Source organism: Coturnix japonica, chromosome 12, assembly GCF_001577835.2.
Source record: "Coturnix japonica isolate 7356 chromosome 12, Coturnix japonica 2.1, whole genome shotgun sequence".
Lineage (NCBI taxonomy): Eukaryota > Metazoa > Chordata > Aves > Galliformes > Phasianidae > Coturnix > Coturnix japonica.
Genome location: NC_029527.1, coordinates 10,696,898 through 10,716,397, shown reverse-complemented (window position 1 = coordinate 10,716,397; position 19,500 = coordinate 10,696,898). Strand labels below are relative to the sequence as shown.

Sequence of the window (19,500 nt, the reverse complement as noted above, 5' to 3'; positions counted from 1 at the left end):
CTCTTGTAATAATGATGTAGAGCAGCTTCTAAGGAAACCATGTGGATACGAACAAGAGAACAGTTTGCCTCCCAGAATGGATCCACCAAATCTTTTGTCCACACCTGCCCACAGCACAGGTTGGAGCCAGATGATATTTAAGGTCCTATCCAACCTAAGCCATTCTGTGGTTCTATAATCTCTCTTCTGTAACTTTTAACATGGAAGGTATAAGCTTGGAAGTGCCTGTATATGTTTCCATTTTTTTTGGTTGTGTTGGTACGGTTGCTTTATCGATAGACATTAACAGTATTTGCTGGGACCAAAGTTGAAATGGATTAATTGAATGTGAGGAAGAGCTTGGCATTCAGACCTCAAGTTCAGGGTCAGAACAGAAGAAACACCAACTGCTGAATGGCTTTTACCTGTTGCTTAGAGCTTTACAGGATAAAAGGAAAGCACGACTTGTTCCAATGTTTTCAGTCATATCAGTGTAGATTAGCAGCAGTGCATTTCAGGAGTTGAATTTGTCCCAATTCAGGAGTTGAAGTACAGGCTGTCTGCAGCAGAGGAACCAAATCCTCACCATTCAGATGAAGTCCCCGGGATCGTACTGTGCATAAAGCACATGCGGGAGTTTGTCCAGGAGATGGCAGCAATATCCTGCTATTCGAACTGAATGAACGCTGCAGGAGTCGTCTGAATGTTGCGCTGAGGGGCACTGGGTTATTTTTAGATTTCTTCGCGTTAATCTTTTTAATTTTCGTGGTTGCCGCTACGACGGTACGCATTCAAAGTTCACAGCATATAATATGCACTGGTGTGCTCCTGCTATTGGTCTGTTACTTGTCAATCTTTCCTCGGTGCTGGTAGCTTTAAGGAAGTTGCAAGATGCTTAAAGCATCACTTTCAGCCTTCCTCCCACAAATGTGTTAATGATAGGGTTTATTCTTAGGTGGATGCTGGAGCTGTTCCTGGAGGAAGGCATGGTGCAGGCAGGCTGGCAGCTAGCAGAGCCCGCAGAGGGCAGCAAGACACCGAGCGCCGGCTGGGGATGCTCAGCCAGGTCCCATGACTTAAATAAATGGCATTTATTAGTGAAGGGTGCCACTGAAATATATGCCGTTTGTAGATTTGTAACAGAATGGTTCAGAAGCAAAGTCCGCCAGCTGCTTGGGTGATGCAGAGAGTGCAACCACTTACGTGGAGCCCATCTTTTGGGATCTCTCCCAGCTGCCCCATAAATGACGAGCATGATCTGTAGCTGCCCACCAGAGTTTGAAAGATCCCTCAGAAGTCAAAGTTTCCTTCAGAGGTCAAGAAGACGTCCACACTAATAAAATTACGTAAGGCGTCCAGGATGTGACACAACCTTACCAAAGTCATTTGAAATCATTTGACAGTAAATTTCCCCTTGAGTTCTTAGCCTGGAGCACGGAGAATCCTCTCCTCTCTGGCCGGGCTCCTTGCTGCCCATCCAGATCGTGATGCGGGGAGCACGTGCGGGGCCTTGATGCAGGCTGATGGCCCCCCAGCGGCGATGGGAGAGCCCGGCCGAGCCCTGCAGCTGAGTCGGCTTCCGTCAAGAGCTTGACATTGAATGTATCGTGTCATGCAGATGGTACCTCAGAGGAGTGAGAGCTGCCATTTACAGCACTGATGACAACAACTGCCGAGATCAGTGGGATCTTAAGATTGCTTTAATATGACTGGCACCTAGCAATTTAGCTCACATTGTTTGTGACAGGGTGTCACTCTTGCACTTGTCTGGGGATGAGTGATAGAGCTTCCTAACGCATGGTTCTTCCTCACTGGGAGGAAATCAAACCACTGCGTATACCAGCATGGAGAGCAAGGATGTGTTAGGAGAGTGCTTTGAAAATGTATGATAAAAGTTCAGCCTCATGAGCAGTGATCCCCTGACACCCCAATCCCTCTCAACGTATAAATGCACAATTTGGATTCCTTGTCACCATCACCTGATGCCATCTTATCTTTGTGATTTTCTTCAGGTTAGTCAATATACCTTTGCTATGTGCAGCTACCGGGAGAAAAAAGCCGAACCTCAAGAGCTGCTGCAGCTCGACGGATACACTGTGGACTACACCGACCCGCAGCCAGGTACGGCACCAGCCTCTCTCTGCTGTGGGTGCTTTTGATGCCTAACAGCCCCCTAACTCTCCCCCTGCTTGCAGCTGAACTGTGATCAGCATCATTGTAAATATGTTTGTGTTTAGGCTGATCATTAGCTATGCATGACTTTACTATAAATAGATGGGAAGGAGTTGAGCAGAGTTGCACAAGAGGAGAGCGAGACTCATCTTTTCTGGGGAGCCTAAGTGAATTATATGCTTACCCTCCTCATGCCATGGATAAATGTCCCTCAGATGAGATGACAAAAGACACAGTAGGTTTGTAGTCAAGACCTTGTTTCCAGGCTTATTTTGCTGGTGGGGAGATGGGACAATGGGCACTGAATCAGGGCACAATTAGAAGCAAGCATCCAACCAAGCAATTCTTGTCCACAGGGAGTTCTGGCTTTGCTGGGGGAACCCAGTGCATCAGGGCTGGGGGTGGCAAGGGGGAGCCTGTCATCAGCCTCAAATTCTTAAGCTGCCTGTTGCCATTTTCAAAGCCTGCCTTCCTCTCCTGCCAGGTTTGGAAGGTGGCAGAGCATTCTTCAACGCTGTGAAGGAAGGAGACACAGTGATTTTTGCAAGTGACGATGAGCAGGACCGCATCCTGTGGGTCCAAGCCATGTACCGAGCCACCGGCCAGTCTCACAAACCTGTGCCGCCTACCCAAGTACAAAAGCTAAATGCTAAAGGAGGAAACGTTCCCCAGCTAGACGCCCCAATCTCTCAATTTTGTAAGTAAATAAGTTCTCTTAGACAGCAGAAGTCTTTGAAGGAAAGATTTTTCTGCACTGATGTAAATCAATATTCACACACATGTTTCTGACTCCAAAACAAATCTTTTTCATTATCATTAAGCTGCTTTTTACATCAGTGGATCCAGAGCCACTTAACCTGTCTGTTTAATACAACCAAGCCCAAGAAACCAAATTCCTTGGGGAAATTGTCAATGAGTATTTGAAAGTGCAGTACTTGATGGAGAAGAGACTGGGATCTGAGAGCCTGCAACCCAGCTTGCTTTCTGCACACACCCATCTTATCCCCGCACAATAAACTGCAGACCCAGATCAGAGCAATTCATTAGTGCCATTAGCTGTCTGTGAAATGTATCACGTGCTCAGAACTACAGGTGCAAATCTTGCAAGTATGAAATGCACACACAAAAAGAGGTCTCCTGTTGAATATTCAACTGTAGGAAAACATATGGTATTTTTAACAGGTTGCTTTGCAGGCCAGTTAGATGTGAATTTAAAGCAATCATCTTTTAAGTGGTAGCTACACAGTGCGTCCTGTGCCGTTATACCCAATTGAGTTAATTTGAAATTTAGAGCAATTTCTTTTGTCTTCCAAATGACATTTGATTATAAACCAGACAAATCCCTCCTTGCTCATTTTTCTGGAGGGTCCCTCAGTAGTGTGTCTTGAATCCCTTTGTTGTATAACATGCAGCACTTCTTGCTCATTTCATCAAACTAAGACCAAGTAAAACAAGGAAAAGCAGTAAATATTAGCAAATTTACCCAATTACACCAGATTTTAGCAGTTAAAATTGCAAGGCTTTTAAGATTTTGAATATGTCTTTATAAGCAACTCAGAAAATCTACCCCTTGCTTATTTATTTGGGCATCTTTTATATCATTTTAACTTTGTGTCAGTATTTATAGAAAGCAGTAGTGCAATATATATGTTTCAGTGATTCATTTTACAGCAGAAAACCGCTGCTTGCCTTTTCTTATGTGTGTCCTCTCCATGTGCCTGTACATTTTGGACTCCCTACTGTCTGGCATTGCTGCTGCCGTGAATGAGGACATAGCATGATGCAGCTTGGTAAACATAGGCAGTATTTTCATCTCAGTGCCCCTCATCCTGTTCAGCCAATTCATTTAAATAATTTCAGAGGCAAAAGGTTTAAAGGGTTGGGATTGAGAAGGATCTCAGAATGATGAGATGGGAGGTGGCAGTTGGCCTCCTACAAGTGGGTTGCATTTACCTCTACCCTGAGTGTTTAGTCTACAAGTTCTTGGGATGGGAGGGAAGACGCTCGTGGGCATGAGCCTTTGGATCCGTTGTCCCCATTCATAGCCATGTGAGGAAAGCCAAAACCCTGCTTGGGTTCATGAGAGATCTCACTCCTGGACCTGCAGAGTCCAACCTCAGCCTACCTCAATTGTACCAGCTCCAAACCCATATCATTCAGGCTCTCCCATGCTGTGTTATATTGTGTTGTGCCAAGGCATAGGATCCAGTCAGCTACTCACTGCAGTGATAACTTGCTTCTTCAGCATCCTCTGGGCTGGGCATACCGTTCCTTTGCTCCTCAATATTCCTTCCTCCTCCCACTTTGGACGTGGGTCCCTTTCAAACATTTTTGTGCATAGCGTCTTCAGTTTTCAGGAGGAGGAAGGAAGCACGATAGAAGTCCTTCATCTCAAGAGCAAGATCTGCTCAGTTTTCATATTTCAATGTTTGTATGCAGCAGCGCTTGTTGGAATAGTCAATGGGTGCAGCAGTTTACTAATGAGAGGCAGAAGTGAATCATGCATGCCATACATGATGGCTTATCACGAGTCTTAAATACACAAATACATACCTCAGCTCCTTCAGTCTTTAAATTCAATTGTATCAAGTACTGCATTTTTAAAAGGGTCTTGGTTTGTTATCAGTTGTTTTTGGTTTGTTTGGTATGGGTTTTTTTTGGCCTGCAGAAAGGTAAGGACTTTTGCAAGACATTTTATTCTTATACATTTATCTTTATACCTGTCATGTTTTTGTGCTTATTAAGTCTATGGTAAATGAAGGATTTGCAAAGAAGTAAATGTTAAGCAGTTTGATGAGTAACTGTTGTCGTAGCGTTCATGTTGTAGCAGTCCAAAATGGCACATGCACATGCATGCACATGCAGAGAAAATCCAGCCCTCCGCTCCTGTGCCGGAGCTGTCTGTTAAGCAGAAACCCGGGAGGAACACATTTTGCTGTTGGGAAAACTTGGGAGCTATAGTGAATTCATTTGGTTCCCGCCTCATTTAAGTGAGTAAATACAAACTTAGAGCACTACTTAAATTCTTATCCGCCATTCGGTAGCGGCACTTGACTTGGAAGCAAACAGACAGCTCCAAACAAGGGTGGAATATGTTTTATTTGCATTTTAAGTACTGAAAAAATAGATCCTGCTATTCATTAATTTTTGTATGACTCTACGGTCCCTTTTATGTGGGTGAACAATGCCCGTTAGAGTGAAAAGTTTTGCTTTTTTTTATTTTGCTATAATTTAAAAGAAAAAATCCATTACCGCAAAGCTGTGCTTTTCTCCAGTAGTCGCATTACAAAAGAAAGAAAACAAAGCTGTTCTTGTTTAATGTTGAAATCATGCACAGTATTATAGTCAATAATGCTGCCCATACATATTATACCTTTTGGTAATATTTAAGCTTCATAAAAGTGGTCACTTGTCTGAAAGCACCAATCTTTGTTCGTTCTGTGTTAGTGATGCATTGAACAATATTCCCAAACATGCTCAGCGTTCACTTTTTTCAGACCCCTTTTCTTTTCCACATGAAAGATTGGTCAGTAATTGTCTTACATATCACTTGTGCTTATATTTCATTTTTAATGTCTGTTGATATTTAATGACTGTTAATCACGCCATATACAAAGAGTTGGTTGTTTTGAGAATTTGTAATGATTTGTTCCCCCATGATCCGTAGATAGGCTTGTTGAGCTTCATAAGAAATTTTCAGCTCTAAGTGTTCTTTTGGTTGGTTTGGTTTTCTTTTAAGTTTCTTTTTCATCCTTTGCTTGAACCCAAATATTTAGCTGCTAGGTTAGGGCTCCTGTCTGCTTTCCTGAGCCTTGTTGCTAGTCTTTATGTTATTCTGGTTTGTTCCTTCTTACCCTGCTAACTTCTAGCTGGACTCAAGGGTAAGTGCTTCCCTGTAGCTAGCACAGCTCAGATAATCAGACTAGATTATCTGACGTATGCAATGTGCTTTTTTTTCTCTTAAATCTTTCTCATGTTTAGATTTTGTAGTACAAACTTTCCATGTTATTTTCCTGAATTTAGGTTTGAAATGTAAGTTTCCATACTGAAATTAGGATGCATGTGATGTTTGCATAATTGCCTTCTCTCCCTGGCTTTCACATTGGCATCAAGTGATCCTCTTAGTAAAGCCAATCATTAACATCTCTATTTTTCATTCCAAGATGTAAATATTAATTAACATCACAATAAAACTGTAAATAATACCTTCTTTTGTTTCATGGAATTTACATCTAGTTGACTGCTTACTGCCTGAAAACAGATAATTTTGCACTCTGACAATATCCTTTCTTTCCATTCCGATGCCGAGCTTGGTGCACTGCACCAGCATGTGGGGCTAACCACGGACTGCTCAGAGCCTAGAAAGGTAGGGCAGGAGCCTGGCGAGCTCTAGGCAAGGTGCAGGACTTCAAGGAGCCAAAAACTACCCCTCCACCTCCACGCATGAGCCCGAGTCCTCCAGGTTTAGTAGTTCCCTCCCACGCCAACACAGCAGGGGATTATTTCGGCGAGGACCCCGGCCCCCTCTGACTTAAACCTGTCAGACACGGAGGGGCTGCTGCTTCCCCTAAATTATCATAACCAGATATGTTAGTGGGGTCTCAGCCACCAGCCAGAGCTGAAGGATAAGCTAGGGGAATTGTTAATTTATCCTCAGTCGTTACCTTTTCCGACTGGAACACCTGCTCTGAAAAAGATAAAAGCACCAAGTTGTGCTGTAAAAGAGCTTCTCCTTAGTCTTTGTTCAGGCTTAAGTACGCACTGTACAAATCCTTTACTGGTGCCAAAAGCTTGCTTCTCTAATACCTGGTGAGTGCCTGCTTTCCTTAGGAGGGAATAGCATCAGTGGGTCATGAGAGCTGGCAAATATGTATCCGGAGTATCTGAATGCAATTATGAGAAGGAACAGGTGGTGTCATCCCTCCTGGCCATCCAGCAAGACTCCTTTTTTCTCCTTTCTCCTTTTGTTTCTTTTTCTTCTTCTTTTCTGTGTGTGAGTATGTGCGTGTGTGTTAACTATACCCCTGGGTAGCAGGCAGAATTCCTTCTCAGCAGACACTTTCTTTTTTCTTTCTTTTTTCTTTTCTAAATGTTTGGATTTCCAAAGAGGATTCTTACCAGACTTTATCACTAAAAGTTCAATTTGACTGAAATACAGATTTTTGCCACTTTGAAAGAAAGAAAGAAAGAGTGAATGAATGAATGAACTTGGGTCTGGCAACATTACATGTATTTGCACTACAATGCATTACTATCCTATTAGATTATTTTATTAGTTTTGTGCTTTAATTGCTTTATTTTCGTTAGATAGATAGAGATATCATGAGAACGCTGCTGTGTCTTCTGTATTGTCAACTTGCAGATGCTTCATTGAAGGAATGCAGAATTAAAATGTTAATTCAGTTCTCACGTAACTTGCATGAATTTAAAAATAGCCTGTAAATCACTTTTATGTGCTTTAAGAAGCATGAGGCTCTAACTGATAAAATACAAATTCACAGGGTTCTGCAGTCATCCAGTGCAAAATATTTTTAAATAGTTATAAAAACGCTGTTAAGCATTGTTTGGTATTATAAATAGCTCTTCTAAAATCGTGTCTTTAACTTAGTGCACAAGGAATTATATCAGTGCATAGTAGAAAATCCCATTCACTTAATTACCAAGCAGCAGGTAACGTAGGTTTCAATTCAGCGCACAGTGCGTCTGGTGATGTACAGGAGCATTCTTAATCATTTCTTAAAATCGTAACTCAAGCAGGAGAGAATTTGTTTGCAGCAAGACGCCATAAAACAAAAGACTAAACAGCCGATTAAACGCCAGGCTATCTTCTGAGACGGGATAAAGTGAGAGGAGGAGGCGAGCTCAGGGAGGCTGCAAGCAGTGCAGCATGCAGGGGCTCTCTTGGAGAAGCCGTGCCGTGATGCTGCCGAGAGGGGATGGGTAAGTCACAGCCTGGCTGCCAGCAGCTGGCTCCTCACCAGCACCCAGGCATTTTTAAGCCCAGCATGTGGATTTTCCCCCAGAACATCGATATTGGCTAAGGAAACCCCTTGCTCTGCTCGGTGCTTCCATCCCAAGTTGCAGCCCACACTATGGCAGCTCATAGGAGCACATCTTTGCTCTTGAGCCCCCAAGCCCAGAGAACTTCTTCCACTTGCCCAACTGTGCCAGTGAAGACTTTTCCAGACGTATCTGTAAATGAATAGCTGCCATCAATCATTGTCATTCCTTTATTTCATGTCTCCTGATGAGGTTGACTAGTGTCATTGTTTGTTACTGTCCAAACCACATCTTCATTCTTGTAATGTCAAGCAGATATGACAAGCACACATTTTCCAGATGAGTAAGATACAAAGTCACCTTTTAATTTACAGTTCTTTGGTTGTTGTTTTTTTGGTTTGGTTTGGGTTTGTTTGGTTTTTTTTTTGTCTTTTTTTTTTAACCAACGAATGTGTTTTAAATACTGGATTTTTAAGTTGCCTTTGGTACTAAAAGTCATTCATTAATGAAAAGAAAGAAATCCCGAGTGAAAAAATTCTTACAATAAAATGGCTACCTGCAGCCTTTTATAACAAGAATTCTTTTATGGAGCTTGTCCCCCATTATTAACTTCACTGCTCTAAGTGCAAAATCTGCCAAAATTATCATTGCAGCCAAAAAAATGCAGAGGGCGGTGAAATACATTCAAAAAAAAAAAAAAAGAAAAAAGAAAAAAGAAAAAAAAAAAGGAAAAGCCAAGATTGAAAGATTTGATGATTTTCTCTCTTTTTAAACAACAGTTAGAAGAGAGCCCTAACAGGGCAAGATGGTGGGACAGTCCTTTGTTTTTCATTATTGCTGTTGTTTAAATCTTTGTGTTCCCAGCGCTGGCAAATCCTGGCGGCTCTGATTTCAAACACTTGCACAGGGTGTGTGTTTGGCGGAGGGCTAGTTAATGGACTCGGTGTAAGATGCAAACTGGATAAAGATAGGCAAAATGAAAAAGGCAGTAGTTAAGAGGAGACAATAATGTAAGCTCCCAAGTGTAACACAAAAGCTGGGGTCTGTAGTTTGGAAGAAGAAAGGTTTGCGGAGGCTGTGCTGCCAATTTACCTCTCCTCGCAGCCTCCCTTCTGAGACCACCAAAGAGCACCTTTCAGCTGCACTTGTGTGCAGCTTGTCTAAATATGTAAGATAACTTCTGTGGGCCTGCAGCAGCATTTTGTCTGGGAGCCGAACAAAGGAGCACCAGCTAGCTTGGCACAGCACCTTGGAAAGGGATTGTAAGTTACTGGAGCATCGTATAACTTTCTTTCTTTGGTTTCTCCTTTCTTTGTGATTGGAGTAGGGTCAAAAAAGCAGCTGTATTTGAGTGAAACAATTAATTTAAAGTACTTACAAATTAGCCGTACAGTTTGGGTACAAATATTAGCCATTCCCATTTTGTTAAAAAATCTCTTTTAAACTGTGCAAGGCATTTTGAACAAGGGTGGACTATATATAAAACTTTATAGGCAGATGCCAACATAATTTTAAACCACAGTTCAGCTCTGTGGAGTGGAGGAACAATATATTTAGATCCCTCCTTGTCTTTTTGTGTTTTCTAGGGATTTAATGCTTTCAGTAAAGTTCAATTCCTAAATTCCATTTTAAATCGAGTCCCCTGGAGAAATCAAAAAGAAAAACAAATTGCAGATTTCACATTTATTTTCTGATAATTAAAGGAAGCTGTTTAGAGTATGACTGTTTTTGCAACCTGCTCCTGGATATTGTTAAGACTTTTAAACCTCTAGAGCAGTGCAGATGTGGCATTTTAATGAACTCTGTGTGTGTCTGACCATCCTCCAGACATCTCCTGTTCCACCACACCTGCTGCAGCCCCGCAGTAGGTGTACACCCAGCCCAGCACCAGGGGTCTTGGGGGTGTGGGACCTGCAGCACGGTGCATGGAGAGCTGCTCCTCTTCCTTTCCATGTCAGAGAACCATGCTTTGAGTCACCGACCAAGCAGAACTTGTGCTCGTACTACCTTGAAGTGCATCTTGGTCGTGTAAGCTCATGCAGTGCCATGCTCAGTTCCTCCTTCTCCAATAGATGTTCTGAGCTGGGGAGGTTTGGGGGAATGGGCCTTCCAGTAGGTGCCCAGTGCAGTAATGTGCACAATTGATAAGCACAAATACAGTTGCCCCTGAGCATGGATGGTCATGAGCCATTCAAGTGCTCTGCCAGTTCTCAGCAATTGCCATGAAATTGCTCAGAGAACACAAAGTGGTAGGAATTTGATTAGTTTGGAGTAAAAAAAATCATTTCCAACATGCTTTCTCGCACATCTGCTCAGGAAAGTTCACCAGCTAAAGGGCTAGAGGACTCTTCACATTTCCAGCTGATTTACTCAAATCTCAGAGCCTTGCTTGCAGAGCAAGAGGATTGACAGTGTATCAGGGCTCCTAATTGAAAAGTAATAAAATCTCTGAGTGAAGCTGGCAAATTAAGGCCTCCAGCCAATTTGTCAGCTTGCAGTCAACTCCAAGGAACCCGGGAGAGCAACAGTCCATTAAAAATAGCCTGATAATATCTGCTAGAGCATTTTGTGGGTGCTAGGGATAGGTCAAAACCAGCACGGGGGGAACTCTTTGAGAGTGAGCTCTGTCAGATGGATCTTGGCCCAAAGGGACAGATGATGGGGCGGAAAGCTGGAGACTGGCTTTGCTGTGGCAGTGATGCTCTGACTGAGGAGGTTGTCCCTGTCCTTAGAGCCAGCCCTGGTGCTTCCACCTCAGTGCTGTTTCCTCTGCACTGAATGCACAAAGCTGCCAGGAGGCAGAGGGGAGGAATTGGGAGCAGAGAGAGGCGGGGGGGGGGGGGGGGCTAGAAGGAGTCAGTGCATGGGATGGAATAGAGGAATGGACCAGCAAAATGCATAGAATTGGCTGTTAAAAAAGGGGTGGGGGGGAGGCTGGGGTGAAAGAAATTGAAATCAGCATTTATTCAGCAGGGTTTTAGTGAGGAAAATTGCCAGCTACTGCTGAATTAAGTATTGCTAGCAGCTAATTGAAATGTTACATGTTTTAATTTGTCTGATTTCCTTCCAGTGGGTGATGTTATTTATATAGTTTGTATATAGCTAACGACAGACTATACAGAAAATGCAAAGATTGCTTCCAATGATCAGCAATATCTGAGAGCACAGACATGAGCGAGGCAGTTAGGAATGCATGCCATCCTTCACAGATTAATATAAATAGTTAAATAAAACATACATAAAAGAATACTATCTCATTATCATTTAAAGCTCCTTTTAATTTATTTCTTTTTTTCTTTTTAATTAAGGATTTTTGTTTCATCTGGTAAAGAGCAATTTTGTTTTGAAACAAATACAGTTACCTTATAGTACTACTGCGGAAAACTGCATTTTTGTGTCCTTTCAACCACATTGTTTCAAGGCCACCCAGTTCCCTTAGGAGGCTATAAACAGGGGAAGGATTTAAATCCCATTCTATTTGTCGAGGATTTGGCAAGAACCCATATAGTAGGAAGCTGAGCACAGACAAAACCGAGTGAAAGGTGTCTTTTAATTCCCCGGTCACTGGTGGAACAAAGGCTGCTCCCAGCGGGGTCCCGGCTGGCCGCACCCAGGCTGGATCAGTGGCTTCATTTCAACCGGTGTACTTTTAGTTAACTACGTTGAGTTTAATTAATTAGCTGCTAGGAGTTAGTGCCCATAAACGTCACCAAAGCAGAGAAGTGTGAGTACGGTGAGACTGTTAATTCACCCAAAAATGGCAGCTCAGAATCCGAGCAGAGGGAATTCTGTCCCTGTCAGGATGACTGGCAGCTCCAGCACACTATCAGGTTACTTTCTCAGTGCTAACAAACTACACATCAATTTAACTTATTAGCGATGTTTAAAAGAGCATCTTTTTATTTCTTTGAGGTAGCATTTAACGTTGCCATTAGCAAAAAATTGCCACGGGGAGACAAACATTGGCATTTGAATAAAGAGCAACGTAACTGGTTTGATACCTAGAAAACCTAGTAAATATAGAGAAAAATGCTACAGCTCTAACTTCATTAGAATGGCAGAATCTATTATAATTAACTGCAGCTAACTAAATAGGAGCTAATTTACTTATCTGAGCCAAAACTCTGTTAATTCGTAGCCTATTGTAAGATACAGAATAAGTTATTGGGTTTGTGTTCTGTTTTTAAGTACAGAATAAATGCACTGTAATGAGCCATTGACAGGTTGTTAACTCTAAAATCTTTTGCCTGATGCAATAAGATTGTCCAGAAATGATGCAAGTTGACAATGGGAGGTGAAGAGTGTACTGTGTAGCCTGCAAAGAGGAAAGTTGATGGCAATGTAGGGAAGAGGAGATATTTAGCTTTCATGCTTCATACTGTATATTTTTCTGTTGTTTTTGTCCACTAAAATATGTTATATCTCTCTAAATGGTGTCTTTCTCTATATGTATAAATGAACAGATGCAGATAGAGCTCAAAAGCATGGCATGGATGAATTTATCTCTTCCAATCCCTGTAACTTTGACCACGCTTCACTCTTTGAGATGGTTCAGCGCCTCACTTTGGACCACAGACTTAATGATTCCTATTCTTGTCTGGCAAGTATATTCTTTGGTCTCTAGTGATATAAACACCAAGCAGCAAAATCAAAGCTAGTACGACTGGGGGCTAATCCCCCATTGCTGGAAGATTCACTTCTGTTTGCACCAGGTTTGAATTTGGGCCAGAGGTATTTTCTTTTGAGAGGCTACCTCCAGTGAACTGACTGCTGTTCTTCTCCAGTAGCACTGTCTTTATAATTTCTGTTTGCAATGTTTAAAATGTTTCTTCCTGCAAAGATAAACTCCTGTGTGGGGATGTGCAGTAGAGAACAGAAGCAGTGTTTTGCAGCCTCCCACACTGCCTTCCAGAGTGTTATGGATGAAAGAGCAGGGGAAGAATGACGGTCTGGTACCACCTCCCATGTCAATGGAGTCACACCAGGAATAACTGTTGCCCATCCCTGTGTCTCGGTATGAGCAGGGATCCCGAGCAGGTAACAGGTGGGACCAGATGGAGAGCTGCAGGGATCCTGCAATCAGCCCTTGCTCATGTAGTCGCATGCCCATTATGTTTGTTCCATTAGCAAAGATTGCAGCTCTCAGGCCATTGCTGTATAACATCGTCTGTATGGCAGTGGCACGGAGATGCTCCATGACAGCTTGTAATTTTTGGCTGGGTGCAGTGCTTGGTGGCTCTTAGCGAGAGTTTATATGACAAATAACTTTTAGCAATACAACATGAACAATCAATTTCTAGTGATTTGGTGAGTGGATTTGAAGAGGCTCTTAGTTTTTGAGAAAACAACAGAGTGAAGCCTCTCTAGAGCGTTCAGATGAGATCTGAAATGCAGGACCTGTCCTGAAAGGTGTGAGACAGACCCTGACCTGCTGCACGCAAGTCTCCACACTGGGGTTTCATTGCTGGCTTCTCCCGCATAAGAACCACCCTGATAGTCTCCACCTTTAGCCAGTTGTGCAGTCCGTGGATCTGTCACTGTTGAGTGACTTTCTTTTAACAGCAACAAACTGGGAACACAACTGAGTAGCTGCCAGCAGGCCTGTCCTGATCAAATCCTGTCCTTCAAGTGCCCCTCCACCATGGTGCTCCTCTCATCTGCCCAGCTCCCAGGACCACACGCACTCATTGATCTCAAGAAGACTGAGATCCAGTAAATGCCATTAGCAGTAGGCTGTTACCACCTTCCTAATGATAGGCAGGGCTAGGAGGAATGGTTGTGGACATCCCCTGAGGTAAGGATGGGTTGAGGGAAGGCTCCAGGTACCCAAGTGGTGTGAGTAGGCTTGGTGGGAGAACTGTGTGACCTGCAGTGGGTTTCTCACCAGCTCCATCAAGGACTTTGCTACAGCAGGCAGTAGGTTTGGCATGCAGCTTCTGCTCCCCACGCATGGCTGGCTCTAGGAAGACCATCCCCATCCATGCATGTCTGACAGGTTGGCTTGCAGCTAGTTTGTCTCTGTGCAGCCTCGGGCCCAGTGATGAACCTGTGGCCTTTTAATTAAATTCATGGCTTAAGGATAGTCACAAGGCCATGGCTGAAAATTATTAACAATGTTTCTCTTCAAGACATCCACCAGCCATACATCTGCTTGTTATTGAGATGTTTAGGTCTCTTGGTAGAAGCTACTGGAGTGATGGCGTCCCCTTCAGCACCAAGACTTGTGCCTCTTCAGAGCAGAGCATCACCAATTAACGATCTTCTTTCAAATCACCCATTGCAGAGTGTTATGGAGAAGAGAATAATGGGCTGTGTTCACCTACACTTGGATTTCACATGCTTCTTTCTTTTAGTGTGATTTTGTCCTGATTGTGAAGTTAAATCAGTCTGGCCTCAAAATTTCAGTTCAACCGCATGGAGCTCTCATTGCTCTTGAGGGGTTTGTGGGAAGTTGATGATCTCATCGTGCTGGCTTGCCTATAGGAGTTGTGAGCCTTTGGTAAACCTGCTCTGTCTGCTCTGTGTGCTGCTGAGCAATCGTTCTTCCTACAGGATGTTCATGTGCAAGTCCCAAAGTGTTTTGCCTTGTCCTACATCTTATTTTCCAACGTTGACTTGGAGGTACCATGGAAGACTTACCCAGACACAGTGGCTTACCCTGACACGGAGAATAGCTCAGCTTTGCCTCCCTTCCATGGAACCAGGTTAAACAATGTTAATGTGAGCCCACTCGCTGGCTGAGCCAGGCGTCCCTATGAAAACAAACAGGCTGTCTGACTAATCTCAGCTATGGCAGAAGTGATGTTTGCTGGCAGAGAGCACTGTGCTGGGAAAGGGGAAGAGCGTTGTCGGCATTGCTTACTGAGGCTCTTGCCCATCGACCACAAGCTGAATGCACAATTGCTTTCACAGCTCTTCCTGGACTTTCTGATAGGAAAAGAGTATGTAACTCTTCCAGCCTTATATCAACCCCACGCATTCATGGATCTTCATTCCTATCTTCATGGACAAGCTATTTCTGAGCCTTCCTTTCTACACTTCCCAACTTACTACCTTCATTCAGCTCGTCCAGCTGGATCCCTGCTGCAGCAGCTGTGTCAGGATTCATGGAATTCACATCAGAACACCCAGCTTATAGCAAGATGTGGTCTTCCAGAATGCCCAGCCTAGCAGAGATAATGGGTGAAAGAGTCGGATGAGAAGGCCCATAAAGCAAGCCTCCAAAATGAAATTATCCAGGTGTTTTTTTTTCCCCACGGTGAATGAGAAAATGCAAGTGCTGGCAAGTGAAAATTTTCCCTCAAAAATCCTCATTTTCACAGAAACTGCACTCTGCCATTTTGAAAGTTTTCCAGCATTTCACCAAACCTGACAGGCCGTAGCTCAGAAGCTCCTGCTGCACTCCCTGCTGGTGCCAGGGATGCATGGCATGATCTCAGTGCCATTCAGCTTCTAAGACACAGTCAGTTGAGCTCACTGTGCTCTTCAGCCTTCTTCCAGTGTCCACTGTGCCTTTCTCAGTGCCGCTGAAGACCATCTGAGAGACCAAACTGAGCTACACCTAGCCATGTTGGATGAAATATCCGGTGTGTCACTGCCAGTTGTGTTTGCCAGGCTGGGAGGGTGGCAGTTGGTTGTGCCAGGCAAATCTTCATCAAGAGCCAGAATCAGCTTGAAGATGTGGGGGATTTGTCTGAATACAGCCTTTCATCAGACCTTAGGTTTTTGGGTTTTTTTTTTTCTGAGGCTATGAGGAGCAGCACTTACTGCCCCTTTGTACCTCCATCCATGTTTGAGTTTTTTATTTCATATCTCTGCCGTGCAAAGGGAAACCTTCTGGTCTTCCTTGGTCTCGATCCTCCCATGGCTTCCTTGCATGTGCTCTCGTGAGGTTCAAGGTATGAGGCTCATTACTGAACCTCTGAGCTTCTGCTCAGGCTTCCCTGTGTTGCACCAGGGGGGCAATCTTGAGGGTTCACCCCATCTCTTCTGTCTGATCAAGTGCTAGCACTTCTTGAGCTCTGGTGCAGAGGAGCAGTGTGGAGCACACTATATCCAGCCTCTTGCTTCCTTCACCCCAAACCATGGTCTTGATAGCTGACTCCAGCAAAATTAGTGCTGTCCTTCCCACTGATGTCAGTGTTGCGAAGATTTCAGCCTGAAGGAAGGATCGAGTCTTTTCTATATATCAGGTGAATGCAGCAATTTAAACTGCATTTCTACCCTGGTAACCAAATCCACGCATTTATCTATTTCAGAGCAGTTATGGTATTTCTATATTTTTCCCGTACCTAATTACCAGAGGCTTAAGAGAAAAGAGGCAAGGTGAGGAGATGGTCCGAGGATGTAACGAACAGGCAACATAAAGAAATCCAGAATCAAGCACAATGCCTCTAACCAAAAAGCGAGCAAAAATATCAGTAAAAAGCAGTGAAAGCAAATATACCCCTCCCAAAAAATAGCCTTCCAGAGTGCTGTCCCATCTGCATTGTTCTGTATCTTCATTTTGAAATGTGCACTTCCAGTGATCCCAGAATTGTAGCTACTCCCTATATCTATCATTTTCCCCTCATTATTTTAATTCTTTTCTCAATCTGTTTTGGAGTTGGCCCAATAAGGATGAGCAAATCCTTCTCTATGTCTTTGAGCTCTTAATTGATATTTCTTCAACTCTTTTCAAAGCAGCTATTTTGGCATCTAGAAAAGATTTGGTGTCATCTGAGTGGTAGAAAATATATTTTAATCTTTCACAGCAGTGTTGTTTCTAAGATGTAGCATTTGGGGTAACAGATGGGGTGGCAAAGAAGTTGCCTATAGGGGCAGTGCTCTGCCTCAACTACTCTCCCGCCCGCTGCAGGAACTTTTCAATTAAACGATGAAAGATTTTGCAGCTTGATGCATTCCAGAGCTGCGTCTTAGCAATTGTTTAGCACCCAAATTTCCATGTAAATATTGACGGTTTTGCAGCGTTTTGAAAAGCAATCTAAAGAATATTCTCGTTCTCGCTAGCGCCTTTGCTGAAGGCAGAGACACACTTTGGCTGTCCCGGGACATTCACTGGTTGCTGTGCATTCCCCTCATGGGGCAGAGAGTCCTCCTCGGGAGCATGGACCTATGTCACCAAGCCCTTAGGACTGGTGGACAACAATTGTTGGAGGCTTGTGGATGCTCAAAGAAAGCTGAAAGAGCTGTACTTGCTGCAATGCTGAGGAGCGCTGGCCTGCCAGGTGGTGGGCGAACTGAGCGCGTCTCCAAGGGTACGCAATGAGAACGACACGAAATGTCCTTCTGATGCTGTGGATCTGCCTTCCTCCATCTTCAGGACGTTCCTACTTGCCAAATGCAAGAGAAGTCATTCAGTGCAATCCTCCATGTTCTCCCTAAGATCACTCTTCTCACTCCTGGCCAAATGTGCAGTCTCTTCCCCAAAATGAGATTACTGTTTCATGTTGCTTAAATAATATCTTTGTCATCTCTTTAAAGGTCTGAATCTTTTCTTTCTTTTTTTTTCTCTCTCTCTCTTTTTTTTTTTTTTTTTTTTTGCTAGGCACTGACATGAACTGGCCTCACTTTTCAGCATTTTAAATGACATTTCCTGTTAATGGTAGAGTAATATCTTTTTGTTAACAGTTGCACTGAATATATGCTGTGATAGGCGATGATATGCAAACTGTATTGTTTAAGAATGACCTCTCTCCTTTTTTCTTAATGTAGCCTTAGGTTTGTATTTCTTTTATTAGTACAGTTGACCACTACACTTCCAAATCTGATAGCATTTGTATTTAATAACTTATATTTAAAATCAAGTCTCTTTATTTCTAAACAGGGCTGGTTTAGTCCTGGCCAGGTCTTTGTGCTAGATGAGTATTGTGCACGTAATGGAGTGAGAGGCTGTCACAGACATCTCTGCTACCTCAGAGATTTGCTAGAGCGCGCAGAAAATGGAGCTATGATTGACCCCACCTTACTTCACTACAGCTTTGCCTTTTGTGCATCACATGTTCATGGCAACAGGTAAGGAATTATTCTTGGCTAGCAGCTCCCTGCCAGCAAGGGATGACTTTGTCAGATATAGGTTTCCTTGGATATGTTTTCACGCTGGATGTTTGGCAGCAGCACTTCTAGTGGCATAGTCGGTTTGTTTGTTTGTTTCATTGCTTGTTTAATGTAAGCAATACAAATGCACATAGAGGATCCAGAGAAAAGGTTGGTAACTTTCTTACCCAGACACCTGCTAGATGCAGTTCTGGACAGGATAGAGTTGAAGTACATGTGACAGTCGTGGGTCAAATATAATGTAATGGGCATAAGCAATATCCTGCACTGATTTAATTACTGCACAAGGGGATCTGACAAGTTGCAGCAATGAAATTTTCAGCAGTATCAAACTTCAGTGTTCAGAAGTGCTCGAAGCCCTCGGGCACCTCTGTCTGATCGGCAGCACGATGTCAGCCCTTGCATTGCTCAGGCATAATTGGGAATTTTATCTGGCTGCTATTGCAAAGGAATTTCAGTTTCAGCAGTAGCCCTTTCTCTCAAATGTGGAAAGTCTTTGATGGCAGGGAGTGGAGCTGTGCTTTTTCCATTTCTATTCATTTTGTTGTAACGTATTGCAGCTTCTTTTTCTGCTTTTTTTCCCCCCTGTTAAATTACATTATATACTTGGAGATATTGGTATCTCTCCTGCACGTGCTGCTGAAGAAAGGAGTGTTATAAAATAATAACATGTTTTCATAAATGCTCTGGTAAATAACATCCTGAATTATGACACATACTGCCCAGGTTTCACATTGCAAGTCTGCCGCTTGCTTTGCAGTTAGTTCCATACATCTTGTCATGGAAACCAAGTTTTTGCTTCCTTAGTTTCTTTTTCAGTTATGAGTTTCTTTCACTCGTTTGTTCCATCTTTTGCCAATTGTTCTTTGATTTCACTTATTTGCTTTCAGTTTAGTTTCCTTTTCTTTTGCTTTGTGGTTTTTATTTCATGTTTTCTTCTGTTTCTTCCACTTGTGCTGCTGGTCTTCCCCTCCCGCACATCCCAATCACTCCCCAAAGCCACCACATGGCAGAGTTGCTTGGCGGGTCACAGCCAAGCGCAGACGGCGAGGGGGGCAAAGTGTCTCAGCCCTCCGCTGCTGAAGTGGAGACAAAAAAGGATTCCAAAAAGGAGTCCAAAAAAAGGAAAGATTCCAAATCCCAGCCGAATCCAGAGCCGAAAAGGTAAGTGAAACACGCAGTGCACAGCAGTGTGTTGTAGCTGGCAGCAAGCTCCTCGGTCACCGAGCACATTGGGCAGGCTGCGGGGCTGTAGCATGCAGGGGTTAGGGGTGAGTGTGATTCAGGTGTGTT

General features: G+C 43.4%; 1 protein-coding gene across 18 annotated transcripts in view; it reads left to right on the top strand.

Annotated features, from left to right (window-relative positions):
* The window catches only part of CADPS (calcium dependent secretion activator), a 168,919-nt gene that overhangs the window by 82,284 nt on the left and 67,135 nt on the right, over window positions 1-19,500 (top strand). For 10 of the 18 annotated variants that reach the window (XM_015875154.1, XM_015875150.1, XM_015875148.1 and 7 more), the window contains exons 10-14: window positions 1,992-2,100; window positions 2,636-2,848; window positions 6,021-6,032; window positions 12,615-12,751; window positions 17,978-18,165. In XM_015875154.1, coding sequence (XP_015730640.1) covers window positions 1,992-2,100; window positions 2,636-2,848; window positions 6,021-6,032; window positions 12,615-12,751; window positions 17,978-18,165 — 659 coding nt within the window. The remainder of the gene's footprint in view (window positions 1-1,991; window positions 2,101-2,635; window positions 2,849-6,020; window positions 6,033-12,614; window positions 12,752-17,977; window positions 18,166-19,500) is intronic. The other 8 variants (XM_015875155.1, XM_032447316.1, XM_015875147.1 and 5 more) reach the window with 1 other exon arrangement.